This window comes from Artibeus jamaicensis, unplaced genomic scaffold (assembly GCF_021234435.1).
Source record: "Artibeus jamaicensis isolate MK-2021 breed Jamaican fruit bat unplaced genomic scaffold, CSHL_Jam_final contig_327, whole genome shotgun sequence".
Classification (NCBI taxonomy): domain Eukaryota; kingdom Metazoa; phylum Chordata; class Mammalia; order Chiroptera; family Phyllostomidae; genus Artibeus; species Artibeus jamaicensis.
The window spans coordinates 1059137-1084942 of record NW_026521772.1 but is presented as its reverse complement, the minus strand read 5'-3'; the positions used below and the strand labels follow the sequence as shown (position 1 = coordinate 1084942).

Below are 25806 nucleotides of genomic sequence, written 5' to 3'. Positions count from 1 at the left end.
ACAGAAAAATTTTCAAAGCTTGCATACCAACTATTAATATTGACTCTTTGAGGGAGTAGACCACTGTTATTTTTTTCTTTATGCACCTCTGAATTCTTAAATCATTTTTTTCCAACAGCACTTCTACTCTCAGACACCATGTGGGCAACCTGTTCAGTTCAGCTCTGACTTAGCATCAGGTCCTGCAGGTTCAGGCCTCAGTCTCCAAGGGAGCCCCCGCCCCAGGTTCTCACCGGTACTTCTGACCCACTGGCCATGCACTCAAGGGGTTCCCACAACCCCTCCTTAGATTCGATAATTTATTAGAACAGCTCATAGAGCTCAGGAAAGTGCTTTACTGACCAGCTTATTATAAAGGACACAACTCAGGGTGAAGCCAGATGAAGAGAGGGGTAGGACAGGTACGTAGGGGGAGGAGCGTGAAGCTCTCCGAACCCCGTTGTTCAGGCTCCTTATGGGGAGCTGACTGTGGACGCACGATTGGTTTAGGCGTGGAGACTGGGAGGTGGAGCTGAAGATGCCAAGCCTCTAATCATGCGTGGATTTTTCTAGACACCAGCTCTCTAGGAGGCCCAGCTACCAGGTATCCTATGATCATACAAAAGATACTCCTACCAGTCCCGAGGTCCCCAGGGTTCTAGGAGCAGTGTTCCAGGAACCTGTGGCCAAGACCAAATGTGTATTTTATTATGTCACGGAGGCGGTAGCAGAGAACCAGGACAAGGAGTGACTGTGACCCAGAAGCCCCTGGGTTGGAAAATGAGATTCATCATTAAATATGAGATAAGAAGTTGGAGCCCAATTTGTGTCATTCTCAAATGACCAGATGGTATTTGGGTGACAAACACCATGAGAATTCAGAAAAGGGGGGGGGGGGTCACTGTAGAAAGAGTTGGCCTGGAGCTTTCACGGAGTTCCCAAGGACTTGAACTGAGAACTTTGAAGGATTCAAGGATAGAGACAGGCAAGGGGGACAGGACTGAAGAAGTCAGCTTGTCCCTCGTTTTTTGGGAGATAATGTAGCCTGGTATCATATCGGACTCTTCCTGTGAATGCCGACTTTGTTTGCATGTCTGTAATTATCTCTGTTTCTACGTGATCTTTTTTTTTCTTTAACTCCCCTGGTGCCCGAGAACAGGTTTTGTGTACATGCGGTGGTTATGGAGAGGCAGGTCACCATCTGCCTCTGTCCCCACCTTGCTCTGGGACGAGTCAGCACAGCAAGCACCTGGCCCCACTCCCAGGCGTCTTGTCCCTGACCCTCGTGCCCCTGCAGTGACCAGGTTTTCCATCTCCTGTGGCGTTTCTTATGCCAAGGAAGGGCATCCCCTCAGGCACACTCCCAGGTGACAAGGACAAAATCATGTCAACTCACCTGGCATGCCTTCAGGTAGGCTCAGAACCAGCCCTGCCTCTCCACCCAGAAGCACGAGAGGGCTTCCGAGCAGGAAGGACGAAAGCCTGCTTGTTCCCCCCCCCCACCCCCCCGCCGGGAACATCCCCACAGAGACGAAGGTGCAGTGGAAAGCAGGCTCCCCACAGGACTGAGAAAAGCCACGCCGGCGTATGTCAGGGCCCTGTCCGTGCCTGTGTGAGAGTACGCACATGGGGGAGGGGGGGAGGCGAGTAGGGGAGGCAGGAAACGAGATTAGGGAGGTGAAGGTGAGTGAGGGAGAGAAGAGAGAAGTAATCAAAAAACTGCTGGAGAGAAGGAGATAAGTCAAATAGCGAAAACCCCAGGATCTGCCACTGGCCGTGGTGTATGGCTGTGCTTTGCTTGTGGACATGAAGTGGAAATTTCAGGCCATACCACACGTGGTGATTTGAATGAACAAAATACTCTCCCTGCCCATCAGAGGGCCAAGGCAAGCATCCCAGTCTTCATCCTGAAGTGGGCGAGTTCCGCTCCTCCAGCCAACTCTGTGCCTCCCTTTTCCTGGGTGGTGAAATGGGAACGCTGGCATTGGCCATTCTCTCACCTCTCAGGAATCCATACAGCCCCCAAAGATAGCATTCAGGTTCCCAGAAAAAGGTATTATGTGAAATGCCAAGATTCACCACCTTAGTAAGGAGAGGAAGGCACGACTTTTATGCTTTCATAGTAAGGTATTATGGAATAGAAAACAGAAGTATTGATTAGATTGGGTTACCTTTGCTCATGGATTCCTCCAAGACTTGGCACCAGGCCACCCCTGGGAACCACCATGTGTGAGCAGGTGCATCGCCCACCACACTCACGCACACGCGGTCGGAGCCCCGGTGACACTCTCCGTACAATCGCCGTGACGTGGTCACCCCCACTGCTGTGTTTCAGATCTCTCCACTCCCCGTGGGCTACAGTTCAAGACCATCACAGAGACCACCGTGGAGGTGCAGTGGGAGCCCTTCTCCTTCTCCTTCGATGGGTGGGAGATCAGCTTCATCCCAAAGGTAACCCCACCTGTCGGACCACCAAACCAGCGGCCTCCTGGGGCATGTTCGCCCCCTCCACGGGGCCAGAGGCAGGGAGGAAGGCACTACCCAGTATCTCCCGCCACCACGGGACATTCTGGGGGTGTCTGGGCTGTCAGGCGTGGTGAGGGACAACCAGCAAGAATAACTCTGAGCCTGGGAGGCAGAGACCAGCCAAGCACTCAGAAGGTGCTAAGGTTTCACAGACCGTGGCCATGAGTGAGTCTGAATACCAAACCCTCCAACAGCTGGGGGTTGTCTTTGGGACACAGGGAAAGTCCACCTGCACCAGCCACGTGGTCAGCCCACAGCCTCATTTGGGCCTGCAGAGGTGCCAGAAGTCGGCTTGCAGGGCCTTGACCTCTAAAGGCGAGGGGCCTACTGCAGAAACACCTTTTATAACCTGTGAACGGAGAACAATTTTCCTTGAACAAATTCCCCAATCAGTCTTTGAGTTAAAAGTATCCCAAGATTCCTTTCTATTCTCTAAAGTAGTGTTTTATTTTCCTAATCCTAAAACTAACACTCCTGAGTTGCCAGAGGTCCCTGACTCGTTCTGGTTTCCTCGGACTGGCTGAGCCTGCTGCGGTCCTTCCTAACGCCAAGACTCATGGGCCATAATGTCGAATCACGCTCCTTCCCTCTGGCTTCATCTTTCAATATCAGAGAGCGTTTTTCCAGTCATTCATCAGACTTAATGGTACATGACACATTTTTGGCTAACAAGACTGTGACTTCACCATTCTTAACAGGCATGGGCCATTGGAGCTACAAAAGACCTTCAGCTTCACAGAGTAGACCCTTCATTTTACATCCAATCTGTATTGTTTATGGAGACAAGGCTCTGTGAACTTGAACTGAGACAGCTAGTCGGTGGCAGGCCTGATCCAGGAACCCGGTGTCTACTGCCTACTCCAAGGCTGTGTCCCCTGCACCAGGGTGCACCTCCCTCTCGTGGGCAATCCCACCATCACAAGTTCAATAGGTCTAAATGACATTGTATACAATAGTTAATTCACCGTCTTATTTGTGTTCAAGTGGCCAGGAAAGTGTAGCGGGCAGGTGGGTGTACAACAAAGCAGGGAGAATCATGGAACCCTACTGCCCAGGCAGAAAACATGACGCCAGCTTTGCCTGGTTTACATTCAACCTGGGAAAAATAAGGGCTGGCTAGGGTGTGCCAAGGTCAAACACATGGCCGCATAGAATGAATGGGATCTATAGGCCACTGGGCGGCGTTTTCCACACTGATTCCTAGGAGGATGGCTGTGAAGTTGGTGTGTGGCGCTCCAGGCAGCATGAAGAGAGCCCAAGGCACAGGGGAGAGGGACAGTGTCACAGAGCAGTCCTCTGTGCACCACCACCTTCAGGGACTCACACGGAAAATGTGTGCTGACAGACAGACGGGGAGGGAGGGAGGGAGGTAACAAATCTGGGACCCGACATCATCCCATGGGTCTTCCTTACTTTCCTTCCTATTGGTTTGTCTCCTTCCTCTCTCCTCCGTACTATTTTCTGTTCCATGCTGCCTTTTTCCCTTCCCTGCACCTACAGTTGGTTGGGATACAGACTCTTAACTCGTTAGAGTGAAGAGGAAACAAGACATCGATGAGTTCGCACCCAGAGTAACACCATGAGAAACTCTAGACGTAAAATAACAGCTCTGGCTCATAAAAAAACACACCTGGAAATGTCTGAGTTTGGCACGTGTCGTGGGTGTACACAGAGCTGTTTACACACATCCACTACTTGTCTAACCTCATGATAAATGCCCCCAAGTCTGATGGATGCCAACTCTAACCATCAAACATTCCATCTTTGGCAAGAGCCAGCCTACTGACCAGTTTTTATTAGCAAACTCAGTAGACTCGGGAAAGGCCAAAAAAATGTTCTTGAAAATTGATTTTCTCTACCTGCCAAATCCCCTGAGAGAAGTGGCCTTCTCGCCGAGCCTGTTGGAAGTCGTCCCCTGTCCCCAGACACTTTTGCTGTCCTTATGGAGGGAAGAGGAGTAGCCCCGATTTTTCAAGTCACAAGCAGCGGGACGCCTTTCTCTCCCAGTGATTTTCTTTTGCTTTCTCTGCTTCCCTCTCCCCCTAGAACAATGAAGGAGGGGTGATCGCCCAGCTCCCGAGCGATGTCACCTCCTTCAACCAGACAGGACTGAAGCCCGGGGAGGAGTACATCGTCAACGTGGTCGCTCTGAAGGAGCAGGCCCGGAGCCCCCCCACCTCGGCCAGCGTCTCCACGGGTGAGTGACTCCCACCCTGCTCCGCAGGTACCGCTGGGTCACTCAGGAGGAGGGACTGTGGACTTGCCCTAGAGCTGGAAAGATCGGGGAGCTAGGATTTCTCCCACAGCTGAGAACAATTCTGGTGCCTGGAGCTGGAGATGCTTCTCTCCCAGATGCTGGGCTGAACACCCTCCTGCTTGCTTCTCCTCACAAGCACAGACATCCGGGGGAGTAGTCCGTGGGGAAAATTCTGTTACGATTTCCAGTGTGTTGCTGCCAGTCTTACTCATGGAAGGTCTCAGTCGTCAGCCCCAAGTAGCTGAGCTTCGGGACCCACTGTGAGATTGGGAGAAAGTCATCCGACCCTTCCCAAACCTTAGTTCACTTTACATCGATGCACAGCAACACCTCCTTCCCTGAGCGGCACGGGGATGAAGTTAGATGAAGCACAGAAAGTAACTGCACTGTGTTGGTGACAGTGAGTGTGTGCCTGGCACATCACACACAGGTGCTCAGAGAACACGCTAGAAGGGGGAGCGCAGGAAACTCGTCATACAAAACCAGCCAGTAGGGCTTGGGTCACTGTTCAAGGTGTCCTGGTCTATTTTGTCCTGGCCACAGGTCAGCTCGTGCAAGACCATTACATGTGGTTTGTTAAGTGTGCCGTGTTGTTTCCTTGGCCGGCAAAGGCTGCTCAGCTTGGATGCTGTGAATTAGTAAATATGATACGTATCTGTGTGCCCTCGCCAAGCCATTTTCCAAAGTTATAAATAGCATCTGGTAGCCTTTGGGGCCCTCACATTATGGACAGGAGGACTGAGATTCGAAGGGTAAGCAGCTTTCCCTGTCCGTGAACGAGATAGGTGCACCCCGGTATAGCTTTAGTTTTCACAAACAGAAATTGACACTGAAGAAAGCCGGTCATGGGTCCCGGACAAAGGGTGAGCCGGCCAGGAAAGGGAGCCTCAGGGCCGTGAAACTAGACTGGCTGCATTAGTGACTCATGCTTTGCTCATTGGGTCCAAACTAAACAGCGTCAGGCGCTGGGGCTTACGGTCCGTCTAAAAACCACTGGTTTGAAGCCATTGTGGAATCGGATTAGGACTCATTCCAGCACTGGGCCCCCTCCGCGTGGCGCCTTGAGGCCAGGGCGAAGTGGCCGCCAGGCCCACCAGGGACTGCTCTCACTGTCCCCAGCCCGCACCCATCACCCCTCCGACCCAGGCAGCCTCACGCTCATCAGCTCTACATTTTCTACAGTCGGTCAAGAGTTTGTGCTTTAAGAAGGGTACTATCCTTCCTCAAACAACAGGCTTTTAAACCAGTGTTCTAATCCAGATATGTTTGAGAAGAGACTCCATAGCCACAAAACCTGGAAGTGCTCTCTGGTGGTCTCCCAGGTGCTGCGGGGCCAGAGCTCCCCAAGGTCACCTGGAGCCGGAAGAGCTGATCCTTCCTAGGGAGCGTGGATTCTCCTTTCTGACGTGGAGCATGTCAGGGCCCCCAGCCATTCCTGTGCCTGGACAGTGAGGAAGATGAGTAGCAAACCCAAGACTGCACGAAGGTGGGGGCGGTGGGGGACCCAGGAAGGCATCTCAGTTTCCTTCCGGACTACCGGCGGCACACACTGCAGACAGTCCCGCCTTTCTTAGCCTTCTACTCAGACCACATTTTTACAAGGTGTGCAGGATTTTTCAGGCTTGGAAGTTTCTTAAGGTGAAAAGTTCCAGAGCTAGAAATTTGTGGTGAAGCAAGGGAGAATTGTTTTCCAGTTCAGAAAAATGTCCTAGTTGGTATTTTGGCTTTGTGTACAGAGCCATGGGAGGAAGACGATTCATCCCAGCTCACTTTGCGAGCGGGACTTGTGTTCGTTTAAACATTGGGGGCCCAAGTTGAAAGCCAGCGGACACCTCCCGGCTGGAATGAGATAGCGCAACCAGTGGCCAGGGAAAGACAGAATCCAAGGCTGGCCACAGAAAATATGTTGGCTCCCCAACCCTGCCTGCTATTTTTAGAAAATGATTGTTTAATTACTTCCTCCTGCTAAGGTCTGACCCACACCAGCCCCCTCCTGTGAAGCTCTGCCTCCCCATCAGGCCGTTTTGGGAATGCAAATTATAAGACCTCCTGGGGGGGGAGGCAGAGCACTCTGGCGCACCACTGCCTTTAATAGGGGCAGTCCATTAAGACCGGGGTTTGGGGGATGGGAAGGGTTACAGGACAAAAGCCTCCCAAGGTCACCTGAGTTTCTGTGACATCTGACCCATACCCCCAATGAGAACTTCAGCCCATTCTCCTGGATGGAGAGGATCATCCATTTCTTCCACTTATTTAACACCCATTTATTGAGTGTCTACTTGTTCCAGGCATTATGCTGATACAGCAGCTAGGAGACCATTTCCCCAGCTCATGATAATTAAGCAAAATTTTAAAAGGCTCAAGTTATCTAAAGCCACTGAATTCAGCTGAAGACATCTGGATATGTTCTGTTTGATCACATGATTGCCCCAAATAGGAAAAACAAAACTTGAACTCCAAACCAGGTGGCCCCAAAATGGTCTGGTGATTTTCATTTTGGCTGGCACTAGACTCCAAATCCTAAGCCGCTTAATAGAAAACAGGCCTGGGCTAGACGGAAGGTGGGGGGACCTGGGAAAGGCCCAACTGGGCACAAGTGAGAGGCCCAAGGTCAGGGTGAGACCCCTCAGGAGGACCCTCTGCTCTGGGGACAGAGCAGGAGGCAGACCAGGGTGGGCTGACTACAGAGTCCGTCTTAAGTCAAGATTCTCTGGTAGCAGGGACGAAATCTTTCTTTACCAGCTGAAGGGAAAGAGAATTTACTGGAAGGACAGCCTCTCGGGGACCCCCCTGGGGCCAGACATGCATCTGAGCTCCCTACAGACTTGAACCAGAAAAATGGAAAGTCAGGAATCACATTACTCTCTATGTCTAAAAGCTCCCCAAAGTCACCCATTTCTGCTTCTCTCTGTATATTTGCTCCTAAAAGTCTGTCCCCAATTCCAGTGGGGGAGGGAGAGGGGACTCCCTACACCAAGCAGTTCTCTGCGACATTAGTTGGGCGTCCCGCAGTTCACCTGGATTCTGACGCTACCCAGAGAGAGTGTCAGACCCAACAGGTTGGGGACTCAGTCCCACAGGACTGTCCCCCACTTCAGATGGCAGCCACAAGTCCAGGTTGTCACTGTGCTTCTGAGTGACTGGCTACAGGTTGGAGGGTCCCATGCCCCCCTCTCTGGGTTCAGTTAATTTGCTAGAGCAGCACACAGAACTCAGGAAACCCACTTGCTTACTAGATCGCTGGTTCATGACAAAGGATATTATTAAAGGACACAAATCAACAAGGAGATGAAGAGACACAGAGGAAGAGGTCCCGGTCGAGTTTGGGTGTATTTGACACAGGGGCATGAGGAAGCTCCCTGAACCCAGTCCTGTGGAGTTTTTACGAAGCCTTCCGTGCACAGGCCTGACTGACTGACCAGCGGTCAAGGCTGGGGCTGAAAGTTCAACCCCCTGATCACATGGTTGGGACCCCCTGCAATCAGCTCCCAGCCCTGTTCCCTCTCTCTCTCACTTGACATTGATGTGTGAATACCGTAGAGAATGGCCACAGCCACTCTCATGGTCCAAGTTCAGCTCACCAGGGAACCAGAGTCCCTGGTTCTCATTCCATATCCTTGAAGAGTATTCATGTGAATCTGCTGCAGTCAGAAAGCTGCCGCCACAGGCTAAATGGAAACTGGGCCCACTTTTAGAAGGTAATGAACGAGTAGTCGTTCAGAGAAGAAAGCACGTTGGCCAGGCAGCCAACCACGGTGGAGAAGACCAGTTTCCGTTCTCCTCACCAGGTCCTTTCTCCTTCTGGTTTCTGTCTCCATTCTCTCACCCTGCCCCACCCACACCACCGAATTCCACAGGAACAGGGCCCCAGGTGGGTGCAGGGACCACGAATGGTGGCCCGCCAGGAAACCAGCCCGGTTTCCTAGCGTCACGCCATTCCACAACGATGTCCCCCTAGCGCTTTGTGCCAGAGGCCAGGGCTCAGGAGAGAAGATGCTGAATAACTTTAGAGACTAGGTGTGACCTCAGGGTCCTTCTGGCTCAGGAATCTGTGAGAACAGGTGGGGAAAATAGAGACCGCTCCAAAACTGGGGGCTTTTTTTTTTTTTTTTTAGAAGACCAAGTTTCCCCAGAAGGCACATTTCATGCCGCAAATGCAAATGTCTGTTGGGTGTTGGTACTGTCCTGGCAGCTGGGGTGACTGAGTTGCTTGTACTGCGAAGCAGGGGCCCCTTTTGGATTCTCAGGACGCCCTGTGTGGCAGCCAAGCTGGCCATCTCCCGTGTTCAGACAGGCCGATAACTCGAAGATCTTCCCTCAGAGCTAAGCAGTGGGGCTCAGGCCAGAAGTTCGGGTCTCAGTTCTGTCCCCTGATCTGCAGCCAGGAAGTGGCCCCCCAGCCCCTGCCACCCAAACTGGGAGCGCCAGGACTGAAAACCACAGCCCGGTCACAGCAAAGTTCAGGAGCCCCAAGTTCCAGAGCCACTTTGCAGCCAAACTGTGTCCTGGGGAAAGAGCTCTCTCCTTACTGTGCCTCCGTCTGCCCATCTGTGAGATGGGGCAGTAATGCCCATCCGCTCCCTGACGGGCCAGGCTAATGGGAGGAGGAGGGAGAGCACTGGTGTCCCGTGCTCCTGGCTCCAGCCCGCGTTTCGGTCTGACCTTCCCTTTCAGTCATCGATGGGCCCACGCAGATCCTGGTGCGAGATGTCTCCGACACCGTGGCCTTCGTGGAGTGGACTCCCCCTCGAGCCAGAGTCGACTTCATCCTCTTGAAGTACGGCTTGGTGGGCGGGGAAGGCGGAAAGACCACCTTCCGGCTGCAGCCCCCCCTGAGCCAGTACTCAGTCCAGGCCCTGCGGCCCGGCTCCTGCTACCAGGTGTGGGTCAGTGCCATCCGCGGAGCCAACGAGAGCGAGGCCACGACCACCCAGTTCACAACAGGTGAGGCTGTGGTGCACAGAGGGGCCGGGGAGTAGCCAGCTGGCGGTGGTGTAGTTGGGGCCAGAGGGGTGTCTGGGAGCGAGGTGACATGCGCTGGGGCAGCCACGTCAGCACAAGACGCGAGAGGTCCCGGGGCCCCTGCTGATGCTGCGGTGTAGCAGAGGGTCACGCCCGTCCTTGGAGCATGCGTTCCTGTCCACTCGTGTCACCAGCCAGGCTGGTGGCCCGATCCGAGTCTCAGCCCAGGGTCTCAGCGTTCCCATTTGTAAAATGAAAGCTTTGTCTTGAAGACAGTTACACATCCATATTACGAGCCCCGATGGCAACTTTAGGAGAGTTCTGGGGAGAGGCGTCTCTATTGCTGTTTGCAGAAATGGTAGCAATAACTCTGTAAATCCACTGCGATGGCTCCACCACGATGGCACCCCTCGGATTTGCGCAAAGCCCCGCCTGGCCCCTGGCAGCCGGCTCCGCCTGAGGTTCTGGGACTCTCTCGGCCGTTTGTAAGCGCAGTCTCTAAGGCTAATGGGATGCCTGACTCCCACAGCCAGCAGGCTGGACAGACCCCATACAGGTGTTGCCTGGCTGGTTATGATGACCACCCCCACCCCCCAAGGCTGCTGGGACTCCTCAAGAGCTTCACCGACAGTCGGGAAAGGCCAGACCTCACAGGGACCTGCTCCCTGACCCTTGGAGCCCACGGCCAGCCAGCTGGTGGGCAGATAGGACAGGCACCGCCCGAAGGCGTGCTTCTCAGCACTTGGGCCAGGTCTGCAGGGACCTGTGCTCTAATTGTGTCTCTGTCGGACCCAGGTTCTCAGTCTCGGCCCCTCTGCCCTGGTGAGGTCACGCACTGAGGAGTGGGTCTGCCAACTCCCTGCTGTCCCAGGGATGCAAGGAAGCTGCTGGCATCTGCAAGAGCTAAGGACCAGCATCTTCTGATGGGGAATCATTCAAGGGGAATCTCTCATTCAGGCATCTTGCCTGGGCTTGAGGCTAAGAGCCTGCTGCGGAGTGGTGGGGGGGTATGATAAACAGCACCCCATCCCCTACCTGTGTTTACTAAGGCAAAGAATAAGGCAGATGGAGGCCAAAAGGTACTCCCCTGGGTTGGAGCGTGTAGCTGAGCATTAGAGCCTGGTGGCCTGGGCAAGTCCCTTCTACAGCGGCAGTTTGGACGTACAGCACAGAGGAAGAAGCAGGGGCCCCCACAAGAGAGGGGACCAGACGGGCCGTGCCCAGGTCCTGCTGAGAAACTCACCACCGAGCTATGTCCATCCTCCCCAGTGTGAGAGAGACCGAGGCCCAGAGTCTTAACAGGGGGCTTCCCACAACACACACACACACACAGGAGGGAACATCAGGAAAGGGAACAGGCTTCCCCCTTAAAAAAAGCGAGTGTGGAGGTTGATGAAGTGTGAGGCAGGACCTGATTCCGACAGACGCCCCCTTGGGGCTCCTCTCCAGCCCCGGACTCCACCCCACACCCAGGACGCAGGGCAGATTTGTCAGCAACACACCGTGGCAGCCAGGTGACTGAGCACAGGCCCTTCGAACGCGGAAACTAAATCCTGCCCACTGCCTTTCCTTCTCTCTCGCCTGACCCAGCCTGCTTAGGGCCCAGCGTGGGGCACGACCTCACACGGTGTCTGTCCGCCGTGAGTTCATGGCCAGCTTGTGTCGGCCCTGCAACTCCACCTGCTCAGGGTGCGGGGTGCCCTGTGGGCCGCAGGTGCCGCATTCTGTTTAAACTTTAAAGTAGTTTTTGTTTGAAAAGTGGCTTCTTTGTGCTTTGCCTGGAATAAGGAGTTCATCCAGGCATGAAAGGGGATGAAAAGCAAATGCGTGATGTCCAGGTTGCCAGGATGGAGGCAGGATGGGCTGGAGCCCCAGGAAAATCCCAATCAAGACTGTCGTGTTCCACCTCCTAGAAGCTCCCCCTGAGGCTCGGTTCATTGCCGCCTGATTCTCTGGTTCGAGCCGCCTGCCTGGGGGATTGGCGACTGCACCTCCCACCTGCCCTGCTCTGCTCCAGGTGGAGGGGGCTGTGGAGGTGGGGGCACGTGAGCAGCTTTGCCCACCAGCCCTCCAGGCCAGGGGTTGGCAGTTGCCGGATGCATGGTGCCCAGTCCCTCAAGGTGGGGCCTCGGTAGTTTCAGAACTCGGCTTAAATTCAAAATAGCTGAAGTGCTTTCCCAGGTAATAGCCTCAACACCAGGAGCACACTAATTGCACAGGCAAGTAAAGCAGATCGGCTTCCAGCCTGACGAGCGGGATGTTTGCCTGGGTCTTAGAGCTGCTCTGGAAAGGTGGACCCCGGACGGAAACCCACCGAGGCCAACGAGAGAGAGAGAGAGAACCAGAGGAAACCCAGCGGCCCATGCAGGATGCGTCCCACCACACTGCAGCCTGGGTTTTAGTTTCAGGGAATTCCTGGGACCCTCTGTGCCCGTGGGAGGCCAGCGAGCCACCAGTGAGAGGCTCAGCGCAGATTCTCCCGCATGGGCCCCACAAGGAAGTGGCCCTGCCAGCTCCTGAGCTCAGACTTCCAGTCCACGGGACAGCACATTCCTACTGCGTCAGCCACCCCATCTTTGGGAGGTAGTCATGGTGGCCCTAGGAAACTGACAGAGGCCCAGGTCACAACAGTTGGGGCCACGCCCCGTCCTTAGTGATTGCACACTGGGATCCTCCTCCACCTTCAAACTCGATGGCACCTGCCTCCCAGACAGGACCAGCTGCGTTCACCCTGCAGCCGAGATTTTTAGCCAGGTTCCTCTGGTGGCTCTCAGGGCACAGACCTGACAGAGACCAGACAACACCCTCTCAGTCACTTCGCAGGTATTCACTGAGCACCTGCCAGATGCCACACACTGCCCTGCGTACGCGCTGAGGCTCCGGAATAAACACGGCCGACAGGAACCCAGTTGTTACGAATCACTTCCCGGTGGGGGAGCTGGAGGAGGAGAAAGAAAAGAAACACGCAGGGCCACGTCACGCGTCAATATTATGCGGGGAAGTGAAACGGATGATGTAGAAGGAGCAGCTCAGAATAACCCCTCCAAGGACACGAAGTTTTCATCAACACCTATGCGGTCGAAGCCACGCGAGGACCCAGGAAGAGGGTTCCAGGCAAAAGCAGCGGCTTGTGCAAAGGCCTTGAGGCAGGAATCAGCTTGGCATGTGTCAGGGTGGGGACAAAAGCAGGGCAGCTGGGCCCAGTGAGCGCAGGGGCCGGCGCTGCATCAGGGAGTCTGAGAAGCAGGCAGGGCCGGACCACACAGAGCCGTCAGTCCCGTGCCTGGGAGTCGGTAATAGGAAGCAAGAGGCAGGTGTTCAGCAGGAAAAATGCTAAACCTGCTTCATATTTTAGAGACTAGACATGGCTGTTAACCAGATTCCAGAGCCCCAAGTTCCTCCACGGGGCCCCCACTGGACATCGGTCCTTGCGTCAACCCTGGCTTGCAGACAGGTTGCAGGGAACAGCCCAGCTCATCCCCAGAGGGCCGCCTTTCAGCTGCCCCTCCCAGAGGTCAGGCTTCAGACCGGTTCACGGGGGCGCTAACCATTTCACCCCACGCAGTCCAAAGGCTCCCGGCCCTGACTCCCCAACAAGCCCTCATCCCCGGGCTTGACCAACTCTGGAACGTCTGGTCCCTTCAAAGAGAACACTGCCCCCTATTCATAGGGCACAGGCCTTCAGGCAAAGCAAAAATAAACTAACAAAACAACCAGAAAACAAAAACCATTATTTCCAAGGCCTGGGGCTTTCCAAGAGCCCGTAGGTGCAGGACTTAGCTGTAACCATAGCCCTAACTCACTCTGCCTCCATCTGTCCCGTTCAGGCCACAGAGCCCAAGCCCAGGGCAGTGCCTTATCCCACCCCGTCCTCTGGCAGGAGACTGAGTGGCACTCGGTGTGGAGTGGCCCTCCCACGCACCTCCCAGTCCCGGCCTCTCTCTCCACCCGCATGCCGGAGGGGCAACGCCCACGTCCGTCTCCGAGTGCTGAAGCCACGCTGAGCAAGGTGCCATTCTCAGGAAAAGAAGCTGCAGACACATAAATCTGCCTAAACATTCACCCAGTTCGCATCACTGAACGGAGCACTCTTCCCTTCGGAGCAGCTGCAGACGGAGTCACGCACCCACGGCTTCCCCAAGAACAGCTGGGGGACACCTGCCTGGCAGTGGCAGCTCAAAGCAGCCTACGCCAGGTTCCCTGGGGACAAACGCTGGGCCACACCCAGGTTAAATCTGAGTCTCAAAGACAAGACCTATTTAGAGCCTCGTAGGTGGCAGGGGTTTTTTGGTTTTGGGTGTTTTTTTTTTTTGCCATTGCCTATTACCGGGTAACCCTGTAAGTTGTCTGTGTTCTTTCTGCCAAAATGAGCCTGAGACGACCAGTCCTGGGAGGGAGACGCAGCCCCCAGGGTTGTGAAAGAGGCCGCGGTGGTGGTGGTCTCCTCATGGCATTGGACGTGCCGGTTCCCAGGGAGTAAGCATGTTGTTGGGACCCAGAAAGAACTTGGGAGGCAACCGAAAGTTTGCCCAGGGCTCGGGCACCTATTTTGACACCAGGCAGCGTGCCGTGCGCTGCATTTGCATTGTCTGATCTGTCCAACAGCAACCTACCACGTCGGTATTATCAGCCCATTGTACAGATGCGGCCGTCCAGGCCCAGTGAGGTGACAAGACTCGCCCACGGTCCCACTACAGTGAGCGGCAGAGCCGGGGCTCAAACTGAGGCCAAAGCCCACGGCCTTTTCACCACGTCACATGAGACAGTTTATGCTTATATTGTTATTTGTTCTTGCATGATACATTGTCCCATACCAACGGTTACAAACCTCTTTCTGCCAACGCCGGCCCAAAGCATTTTCTAACCTGCAGGCCTCCCAGCAGCGTCTGTGCAGGTAAGCCCGGGGAAGGCCGCCTCAAAACCCTGCCCTCGGCTGTCCTCCTGGTGCTCAAGGTCAGGTTCGATGTTCCACTCGCCCGTCTCAATCCTGTGCACGCTGTCCCTGATGTTCTCCTACCAGGGTGCTCCTTGCTTAGTTTTAAGCTTATGATGCAAAGGGTTCAGTTTAAATTTCTAAAACACCACTGGAAACACCAAATGGACCTGGGGAAGAAGGAAAGCGTGGGTATCGAACTCCTAGTAAAACTCTCCATGCTCCCCGCGGTTGACCTGGCTGAGAGGCTGCCCCAGCGTCTGCCGCACATGTGAGGCAAAGTGCCAGGAGGTGTGGGCTGTCAGCGCAGAGTGTGTTCAGGTTCAAGATGCACAAAGAATGCACGTTACCCCAAGTGATCTTGGAGATGCCTGACTCTTTGTAGATATTGATGCCCCCAAGAACCTACGGGTTGACTCCCGCACAGCAACCAGCCTTGACCTCGAGTGGGACAACAGCGAAGCGGAGGTCCAGGAGTACAAGGTTGTGTACAGCACCCTGGCAGGCGAGCAGTACCACGAACTGCTGGTCCCCGAGGCCACGGGTCCAACCACCAGAGCCACCCTCGACGGTGAGTAAGCCATGGCTCCCGAGCCTGCACCCTCATGGCGCTCTCCCCAGCCCGCCTGCCCCACACCCAACCACACCTGATGCTACTGATTTAACCTCTCCGGGACGTGTCATAGCACATGTGTCTGCTGCCCTCCGCTGCATACCGCCAGCTGGCCTAAGCTATTGTCATGCCTTGTCTTACATTTCTCATCTTGCCATCCACGCGCCTGCATTGCAGGGACTGCGCTGCTCTCAGGATGAACCCCAGGCCACAGCAGAGCCCGCACGGCCCTGCCTGGTCTTCCTGCCGTCTCCCTCCTGTCATCTCTTCCCTGTGCCCCGGTGCTCCCTGGGCTCCAGGCCCACAGACGCACCTCTCTCTGTCCTCAAACACCTTCCCTCTCTGGTGTCGGGGCTTCCATGCGATTTCTGCTATGTCTCAGGCTCGCCTACCACCCTCTTCATGAGTTTTGTCTGCTTCCCTCTCAGCTCTCAGTTTACTCGTCCCTTTGGGGAGCCTGCCTGGTTCCCAGGCGAAGTCAGGCCATCTGTCCTGCAGCCTCATCTCCCCGGTTACCACCCTCCTCCCAGCACCCTCACTCTGTCATTGCACACGTGTGGTGTGATGGTTCAGTTGTCATTGTCCGCCCTCGACCTGAAGCTCTGTGGGAGGGGACCATGTTTGCTTTTGCTCATCACTGGCTCCCCAGCGTCTAGCACGGTGTCTAGTGCTTACTAGGTTCTAGATGAACAGTGGGGGGATGGAACTGTAAATGTTCACTGTGACCGGGGCATAGGTGACAAAAGTCATTGACAAGGTGAGAGCACGGTCAGGCCTTCTATGCCCTATGCAGAGTAGGAGTGGGGGCCTTTGGGGGATTTTAAAGAAGGGGGCGCAATGCCTAGGTTTGCGTAGCTGCAGTGGGGAAGGGACGAGGGTTCAAGGCCAGAGGCAGAGATTGGTCACCAGGCTGTACTGGAATCAAGGGAAGAGATGTCGGTGCCCTAAGGTGATGGTCAAGGTCACCATGATGCCTGGCTGGGAGCATGCCCTGTCCCTGTGGGGGATAGGAGCCCAGACAGTGCCCTCCAGGGGCTCAGACACACCCACCTAAGACCTGCCCGGCGGACTTCCCTGAGGGTAGGAAACTGGCAGTTCGGGGCATGTCAGATGCAGAGACCACGGCTGCCGCACAGAGACCAGTTGGCTGTGTCCTGGCTTTCTACAGAAGCATCTGCCACCTTAGCAGACAAGGGACACACAGCAAAGAGCGCATCCAGTAAACAAGGGCACACTAATCAGAGCCGTTTTCTTCCTGAGCTGAGATCCCAAACTGCCTTGCCAAATGAGGCCAGTTAAAGTAAATATAATAAATGCTTTTCTTCAGGCTGACGAGCTCCTGAAAACACAGCCAGGAGATGAAAAGATATGCTGACCAAGCAGGTTAATGGGGGTGAATTAGATGTAGCAGGAACAGGCCAGCTGGCGGAAGGGCCTTTACAGAGAGCTGGAGACATTCACAGAAATCAAGCCAAACCAAAAAGCTGAAATGACACAGGAGGGAACTGACTCCAAGCACAGCCCATCCCTGCCCAGAGCCTCGGGCCGATTTGGTGATTAGCAGTTTCCAAGGATGATGGCCATTTGTTGGATGGCGGATTTACCATAAAGTCACGAGACATGTCGAGAAGAACCCGGTCACATCCCCCTCAACCAGGGGAAAAGACTCTACCTTCGTCAATCACCTATGTTCCTCCAGACCCCTCCAGGAAGTTACAGCTCCCTTCACTTCCACAGCCTCATGAGGGAAGATAGCATCTTCCTTCTGTGGATGCAGAAACCTTCTGTGGATGTGGATCAGGGCACTGGGAAACTTGCCCGGCTTACAAACTAGCAAGGGGCGCAGCAGCGATTCAAAGGCGGTTCTGAGTCCTATTCACGTGCCTCCAATTCCATGGCGGCACCCTGCTAAAGCTGCCCAAATGTCAGTGTTGCAGACTCACAAGGAAAGGAGAAGTGATTCTCGAGGAGCGGGCTTCGAGAGGTCGATTTTTTTGATTAGAGCTGGGCTGATGAAATTAACCTACAAATAGATATTACTCATAATTATTCCAGGGAGCTCACTGCTGGGGAGATTTATAAAGGCAAATGGCTTTATGTGACTTAAGAAGAGTTTATAGGCACAGAAGGAAATCGAGTATGTCTGTACTTGCTGAGATGCAAATTACAAGGACTATTGGCTCTCCCGCAGTGGCTTCTGGGAAAACGGTGGGGTGGGCCGTGAGGGAGGGAAGGCAAAATGAGGGAGAAGCTTGATCCCAGCTCTAAACAGTTGTGGTTCTGTGCCCACTCCCCACCTTGGACGCTGAAGACAAGAGCTTATCAGCCTCCCAGGGCCCCCACTCCCACTTTCTTCTGGTTCCGAACTCTTTATTTGCGTGTGCAAGACAAGAAGCCGGTCAAGGTGGGAAGGGCATGCACGCTCACCTGCAGCCATCCCGCTGGTCCCCACCTCCACGCTCCCTGGCCCTTCGTCAGAGAGAATCGGGGCTCCCAGCGGAGGGTCTCCCTCTCTCGCCCCAGTTTTCACTGAATGCTTTGCTCGGGGGGAACATGGTGAGGGCATGCAGGGATGCAGGACGCCACGCCCGGTGTGATTCAGGGTCGCTGACTTCACCTTTCTAAACCTATCTCACCACCTGTAACATGGGGAGGATGCCACCAGTTCTGGCCTCACCCTCTGGGGTGGCCCCACCAATCTGCCATCGGAAAAGACTGTGGCTGCCGAGTTTTGCCAAGAAGGGAAAAGGGTCCGTCCTCAGTTGTTGGCACCCCCTTGCCTGGTCCTCCCTCGTGACCAGGAGCCTACACTTGAGGACCGTGCAGCAGGAGGCAGCGGGAGGCAGGCCCAGTTGATGGCCAGTAAGCACGGCTCAGCCCCAGAGCCCCAGGGCCTTCTGACCCAGCCCATGGAGCACCTGCCTGCGTGCCTCCTGACGTCACTTCCCAGCCAGCTGCCTCTCTCGGCGTGTGACCACCTCGACCTCACCAGCAGGATGCCGACCGCAAACCCAGACCTCACAGTACAATGTGAGATTGCAGGAAAGCCCAGACCTGCGGCCGAGTCACAGCCCCTCTCTCTGGCCCAGCCAGGCCAAGGGAGTTGCCACCTCCAAACCGTCCCTTGCTGGAATGAAGGGTTCTACTGAACCCATCTTCTCCTGGGGGCCTGGGGGTCAGAAGGTGGGCTCCCCAAGGGGTGAAGGCAGGAAATGTGCATGTCCATAGGAGGGGTTGCCATGGAGAAATCTGAGACTCCTGGAGGAGCCCATCTGGCAGATCAGGACGAAGACACTGGCTGTCCCTTCCCTCTGACGTGCCAGGGCCAGGGTGCCAGACCCTCAGCACCCTCACTGCAGGCTTATCCCAGAGGATAATAAGGTGGAGCCCTCCAGGGCAGGCCTGGCACCCAGGAGGCGCCTAGACTGTGCTCAGCCTCCTGCGGGCAGAGTCACAGTGCCCCCAAGTGGTCACTTTGGTAAGGCACCTTCTGAACCTGACACCACCTTCCAGGGACCCAGCAAGTGGGGAGTGGGCTGTGGAAACCCAAGTGGGAGAGAGGAGGACGAGGGCGTCCACAGCCCGCTTCCTCTTCAGAGCTGGCACAGAGGTGTCTGTCCCCTTGTTCACGGTGAAGGGCTGGGGCAAGGGAACCGGGGAAGAGCCAGGTGGGAACCCTGGAGACAGGTTGTTCCTGCAGAACAGAGTTAAGAGCTGCTGCCTCAAGAACATCCCTTGGTACCAGTACAGTTTTTAACTTCATGTTTTCGGGCCAGTCCCTTCCTTAATGCCAGCGTGGCACTGGCTGCTTCTCTTGGTGCTTGGCCATCACCTGTGCTGAGAAGGCAGGGAGAGGTCCTCTGAGGAAGTCCGGCCTCCTGGGAGACCTGCCTTGTGTGGGAGACTGGGAGACGAGCCCTCCACCACCCCCCACGGAGATCAGGATGGGAAGCCTGAGAGCTTCGCCCTGCCCTGCACGGAAAAGGGGGTTGTTGCTTCTCTGGTGTGACTTCAGGGGCTCCCTGAAGACTTCTGTCTCCAAACACGTCCCCACCCGGGAGCCTCTGGCACCCAAATTCCACTGCTGGAAAGTTCCCTGGGAGGGGCCCTGGTTGTCATGAATTGTTCTATCGGATCTGCCTTTGCAAGTTTTATTCTCTCTTCTCCACCCAAACGTGACTCCATCCTTTCAACCCAGGCCCGTACCTTTCTCGGAAGTCTTCCCGACACTCCCCCCACCCAGGCCACCCTGGCTTCTCTGCACAGTATGTCCACATTCTCTGCACTATGCTGCATACTAAATTAAAATATTAAAAAAACGAGCCCCTTAACCCAAAGACCTAAGAGAGTCTAGTGAGGAGACCAACGTGAACACTAACAATGTAATAACATAATGTCTCTAAAAATTAAAAGAATGGCTGCAAAGTCCTTGGGGGGCAGGATCTGTCCTGCCTATGAAGGCAGGTGACCTGTAAATGCTCTGGGGCCCACCAGACCCCCAACCCCAGTCTGGCAGGCTTGAGGGTCCCAGAGCTCAGGAGAGGAGCCAGGGGGGCTAGAGATGGAAAGAGTCCCCATTTCTGCGTGTCCACCTGAACCCAGCCAACCTGCAGTCTCCAGGTGTCTCACTCCTGCTTTTGCTGGCAAGAGACAGCAGACTCTGTCTCTCCCGGCTCCTGTTCCCTCTACTTCCTGCCAGCGGGGAAGCCGGTCACCCTGTCTTTACTGCCCTCGGTCCCTGGGGGGCAGCTGAGAACTAGCTAGTTCCTGCTGCTCACCACGCCCCGTCCTGCTTCCCTCTTCCTTTTCTCATTTCGTCCCTTCTCTAGAAAGCCTTCCCCGTCCACTTCAGCCCGCGCAGATCTCATCCCGACTCCAGAAGTGGTTTCTTAGTTAGTGCCCCCTGGCAGAGCGCCAGATGGATCCCCAGTTCCAGTCTGCTTACTCCACGCCCCTCTCCTAGCCTGCAGGAGTTTTGGGGCTGGGGGACCATGCTAGGATGGGCCAGAAAGAACAAAGGACTTGGGTCCCAACCCCATCTTTTTGTTGTATATGAGCATTCTGACCTTGGTCAAGGAAGGGACCTCTGGGGGCCTCTGTTTGCCCCTCAGTGGCCCCCTCCTGGCAGAGCTGCAGGGGCATGAAAGGGGCTAACAGGTGTGGTCTCTCAGGAACTGTAGACGCTAATAGCGTTCTTGACCGTCAGACACCCAGCAACGCTCCCCCAGTTCTTACCCCTCTTTCCATCCCTCCCTGTCTTCTTCACTATTTTTCTTTCATTTTTTAAAAAAAATTCTCATCCAAGGATATATCCATTAATTCCAGAGAGAAAGGAAGCAAGATAGAGACAGAGAGAGACATCGATCAGTTGCCTCCCAGAAGCGCCCCGGCAGGATCAATCCTGTCACCTAGGCCTGTGCCCTGACTGGGAACCAAACCCACAACCCTTTGGTTTGCGGGATGACGCCCAGCCCACTGAGCCACACCAGCCAGGGCTCTTCCTCATTATTTTCCCCACTACCTGTAGCATGCGGCTCCGTGCTCGGCATAGTACAGGTGCTCAAGGAATAAGTAGTTTTATCCTTCAGTACAGACTTTCAAAATCGCATTAAGGGCAAGGGTGCTGTCTCTTCAGCTCCCCCCGGTATCCCGAGTTCACAGCCTGGCGCCGGGCACAAAGGAGCCAGAGATGAATGGAGAGAGAAAGAGAGAGAGCTAAGGACAGAGCCACCTCCAAGCGGAGCCGGGGAGGTGGCATAAGAGATGGAGACCGGTGGTTCCCTCTGGGGTGTATTTTCTGAGCTGCTGTTGAGGCAGGGAACAGAGCCGTTTCTGTGCTCCCACGTGCAGAAGCCGGAAGGAGAGTGGGGAGCATTGACAGAGAGCGGCGAGGAGTTGAAGACTCAAGAAATCCCTCGGAGCCCTCCCGCGCCGATCCAGAAGTGAGCTGCCTTTGCCTCAGATACACATTTTCTGCCTCGGTGGAAGTGCGTTTCAGCTGCCGGCAAAAAGCACCGATGGCTTGTAGTGTGGGAAGAAAGCTGCTGAAAATCAAAGGAAGGAAGCAGGCAGAGACCTCTAAGGCGAGTCCCGCTTCCCCACTCCCCAGACACAAGGGCCGGGAAGCAGGTACTTGAAATTCTGCTCCGCGGTTTTCTGGAAGAAGATGATTCCATTGTAAATTATTGAGCATTTCGTTTAAGCTTCATAAATAAGAAACTTGGATGAAAACAGTGCATGTTAGATCCGCTTGGCACCATATAATTTCTGTCTTACGCCCTCAATCTGTCAGCCTTCATCTATGTCACAGAATTTCTACTTCATTATAGGCAATTGAAGGTCTCAATCAGCTGCCCGGGAAGAGTAGTTTATGTCCCGAAGGTAATCTAATTTCTCCAACCAAGGATATGCCTGGGACTCGTGACGGAGATGAATCTGTGCTTCGAACAGATCTGGACACTGCAATCACCCCATCAGTCTGGTGACAGGTGTCGGCCCCGCCAGGGGCCAGCTCCTCGCTGACACCTGGCCTCCCCCAGCCACTGATTTCATCAGAGCCACCAGGCTAAGCCTCAGAGAACCAACAACAGGTGTGCCGAGGACTGACCTGTACCTGCCTGGGGAACACGACTCGACATCTTAGAACAGTTCTCTGAATCGTGGCTACTGTCTCGATGAGCTAGGCACTGAACTTGACACACATTGGTTCATTTCATCCTCACAATGGCCCTCTGAGACAGGGACTATTATTCATCTCCTTCTACAGACAGTAGGTGGTCACAGTGACACAGGTGGAGAGTGGCAGAGCCGGGACGTGCTAATGGAAGTTTGGCAGACCACAAGTTCTGACTTCCAAGTTCACCTCCACTAGTGCTGGCCCTGCGGAGGAAGAGCCGAGGGCTAGGAAGCGGGCGGGGCTGGTTTGAGAGAGGGAAAAGCCTGAATCTGATGTTTTCCTGCCAGGAAGCCGGGTCAGGAAGGCCCGGGAGGTCCTGCCGTGCTGGAGCGTGGGGGCATTGGCTGCAGAGCCTTTGCTGAGTCCACGTGGCGGGCGGGATGAGGGCAGGCTGGTGCACGGCCTCTGCTGCCCTCAACACTTGTGCAGCTAAGCCGTTGGTTCGGGAAGCCTTGCCCGTCCGTGCTTCTCTTCTCAGGATCATTCTCGACACTCCAGGGATGCTGAGGGCATCACAGCTGCTCCAGGGAGGGCGGAACATTTCGTCCTCCTAAAAGCCCTGAACCCCGAGACCAGAAGCCTAAGGGTCATCTCCAGTGGGTCACAGGCTTACTCTTTGCCTTAGTTTTTTTTTTAATAAAAAGAGGGTATACTGGTTTGAAGGGTCCCCCACAAAACCCATGTATTCTGGAACCTGTGAATGTGATCTTACTCGACATTGGGGTCTTTACAGAGGAAGTCAAGTTAAGATGGGGTCATAACGGGTCAGGGTGAGCCCTAAGTCCTCTGTGACTGGTGTCTTCAGGAGAAGTGGGGAGCAGAGACACAGGGAGAAGGCCACGTGTTGTGGACCGAATGTTCGTGTCCCCCGCCCCACGAACTCAGACGTCACAGCCATCCTACCTTTAGCGAATGGACCCTTTGGCGAGTAACCAGGCCATGAGGGTGGAGCCCTTGGGACAGCCCTGTGCTCAGAGAGAAAGACCACACACTGCCACTCTCTCGAAGAGACCCAGGCATCCCTGTGGGGCCTCAGCCAGCACGTGCCAAAGGTGCAGCTCGGTCCTCATGTACGACACCCAAGACACATTTTAAAGGCCTGTGTCCACACTGCCCCTGTAGACCGCACCCCCCCGATTCACAGTGCAGGCCGGGTGTGGCTTCACCAGCTGTACCACAGAAGCCCCACCCACAGGAGGGCACACTTCCGAAGGTCACAGACAAGGGGAGCCCCTGCCTCCCCAAGGACACCAACAGCAGAAGGAAGCCCTGCACTGACCGGTTCGTCCTGTTGAGGGGCATGCATTTCCTAAGTGGTGAACGTGGGGTTTCCTGATAGGCAAAGTCAGGGGGGATTCAGGAAGGACTACACACGAGAGGTGAACAGGAGGGTGAGATGATTCGCTTCCCTCCTCTTTCCACCCTTGACACACACTTAGAATAACGTCTGTTTCTGCACCTGCTGGCAGATCTGGTGCCGGGCACTGAGTACGGCGTTGGAATATCTGCTGTCATGAACTCGCAGCAAAGCATACCAGCCACCATGAATGCCAGGACGGGTGAGTAGGCGAATCGGTGCAGAAGACCAGGAGACCCTGTGGTCCCGAGGAGCCTGGGAGGAGCTGGGGAGGAGCCTGGGAGGAGCTGGGGAGGAGCCGGGAGGCTTGTCCCGCTCAGAAGGCAGTGCCCCAGAGAGCAGGTCCCTGGGCGACAGCTCACAGCGGGGAACAGCATCCACCTGCAGCCTTTGCATGCCTGCATCTAACCCCTGGCATCTGACATCCAGGATGGAGCCCTGCCCTCTTCCCCGGCCAGCTGTGCATGGCCCTCTGTGGTCGAGGGGGGCCCCAGTGCTGTCCGGAGCGGAGGTGGAAACTCCCAAACAAGCAGGCACCAGAGCGGGTCCTGTTTCTCCTAGACCACCCACCCCACAGCAGGCAGCAGAGGCTGTTCCTCACTGGGTGCCACAGAAGCCCTCAGAAAGGCCAGAGGGGCGAAGGTCTGGGCGTGGAAACAACCCTTGAAACCCCAGGGCAATGGAAACGTCCACTTGAGGTCCTTACTACTCTGGATCCACCAGTTTCATGTCCAAGTCCCGGGCAAATTTCCAAGTCACTGTAGTGCCTGAGGTGCAAGCCCTGGGCTGTACCTGAGAAACAGAGATGGCTGCTGCTGCCAGGACTGGCACAGCCCTACCTGTGGCTCCTGTGCCGCCCTGATTGGCTTACTGAGGCAGGCTGGGAGCCGATGAATTTGCAAAGCTTGAAAATCTGCAGGCTTTCTCCAGATTGCACGTCTGTTTGCACAGCCCCCCAGCCACCTTTCAAGGGGAAGGTGCTTAACCAGAAGTGAGCGAACTGTGTCGGCAGTGACGGGGTGACCTTCGTGGCCAGCAGGCCAGCTGAGAGCTTAGACATCACACGGCAGGCGGTAAGGGGGCTCCGTGTGCTTATCCACAGAACTGGACAGCCCTCGAGACCTCATGGTGACAGCCTCCTCGGAGACCTCCATCTCCCTCATCTGGACCCAGGCCAGCGGCCCCATTGACCACTACCGAATCACCTTCACCCCGTCCTCAGGGATCGCCTCAGAGGTCACCGTGCCCAGGGACAGGAGCGCACACACACTGACCGACCTGGAGCCCGGGGCAGAGTACATCATCTCGATCACCGCCGAGAGGGGTCGGCAGCAGAGCTTGGAGTCCACTGTGGACGCCTTCACAGGTACCAGGGTGGCAGCAGACCAGCTGGATTCAGGGACCCACGGCCCTTCGGGGGAGCAGGTCATCCAGGCAGCCCACTCTTCCCGTGCCCTGTGTCACTTAGAGAAAGGAGGGGTGCGAGCCGAGGAGGAACAGATAGAAGAGAAACTCATAAACCATCAAGAGGGACCAGCTGGAGGTAAAGGAGAGAGACAAGCAAAGCTCCCCGTGGTCCTGGCAGCACTAGCCGGATTCTGTACAGCCCAGGCGGAGCGGTTAGTTCTGCCCCTCTGTCCCCACCTGCACTAAGTCAGGGGCGTTCAGAAGATCCATGGGATCATGTTAAACTCCTTCCAGGATACAGGCTTTAAATTCGGGGTTGGTATCATAAGTAAATCAGACTGGACAGTACTGGAGGCAGGACTTCTGGCTCAGCTGGGAGTGGGGGTGTGGCCCTCATCCGTGCCCCCGCCCTCTGCATGGTCTCCAGAACCTCTCCTCTCCTCTGCCTTGCAGGCTTCCGCCCCATCTCGCATTTGCACTTTTCTCACGTGACCTCCTCCAGCGTGAACATCACCTGGAGTGACCCATCCCCCCCAGCAGACAGACTCATTCTGAACTACAGCCCCCGGGATGAGGAGGATGAGGTGACAGAAGTCTCCCTGGATGCCACCAAGAGGCACGCTGTCCTGATGGGCCTGCAGCCGGCCACCGAGTACATCGTGAACCTGGTGGCAGTCCATGGCACCGTGACCTCTGAGCCCATCGTGGGCTCCATCACCACAGGTGAGGCCGGAGGGCTGGACAGCAGGTGGGGAAGGGGTCCCCCTATAGCCTTTGATGAGTGAATGGGACATACATAGTGAAACACCCACGGAGCAGGAAGGAGCCTGCTCTGCTCAGCCCAAGAGGGCCTGTGAGCTGCTGTGGGAAAGCCACTCCCTCCGGAGTTGCACGAAATGCCCAAGATGGGAAACTGCCATTTAGGAGACAGGGCTCAGGTGGGTCCGTCCAGAGGTCCTCCTGCGCCAGCCCGGGCGAGAGCCCAGGAGAGAGCTGGTCCCTGAGAGGAGACCCTTCTCCACTACGGAGAGCTCTGTTTTACTCCGGGGAGCCCGCTCGTGACTGCTCGGTGAGGTCACTGATGCTGAGGATGCTT

General features: G+C 55.4%; 1 protein-coding gene across 3 annotated transcripts in view; it reads left to right on the top strand.

Moving 5' to 3' along the window:
- TNR (tenascin R) overlaps positions 1 to 25806 on the top strand; it is a 173665-nt gene that overhangs the window by 114117 nt on the left and 33742 nt on the right. For all 3 annotated transcript variants that reach the window (XM_053663732.1, XM_053663733.1, XM_037145574.2), the window contains 7 exons: positions 2315 to 2430; positions 4552 to 4702; positions 9437 to 9706; positions 15043 to 15228; positions 23416 to 23505; positions 24406 to 24669; positions 25164 to 25433. In XM_053663732.1, coding sequence (XP_053519707.1) covers positions 2315 to 2430; positions 4552 to 4702; positions 9437 to 9706; positions 15043 to 15228; positions 23416 to 23505; positions 24406 to 24669; positions 25164 to 25433 — 1347 coding nt within the window. The remainder of the gene's footprint in view (positions 1 to 2314; positions 2431 to 4551; positions 4703 to 9436; positions 9707 to 15042; positions 15229 to 23415; positions 23506 to 24405; positions 24670 to 25163; positions 25434 to 25806) is intronic.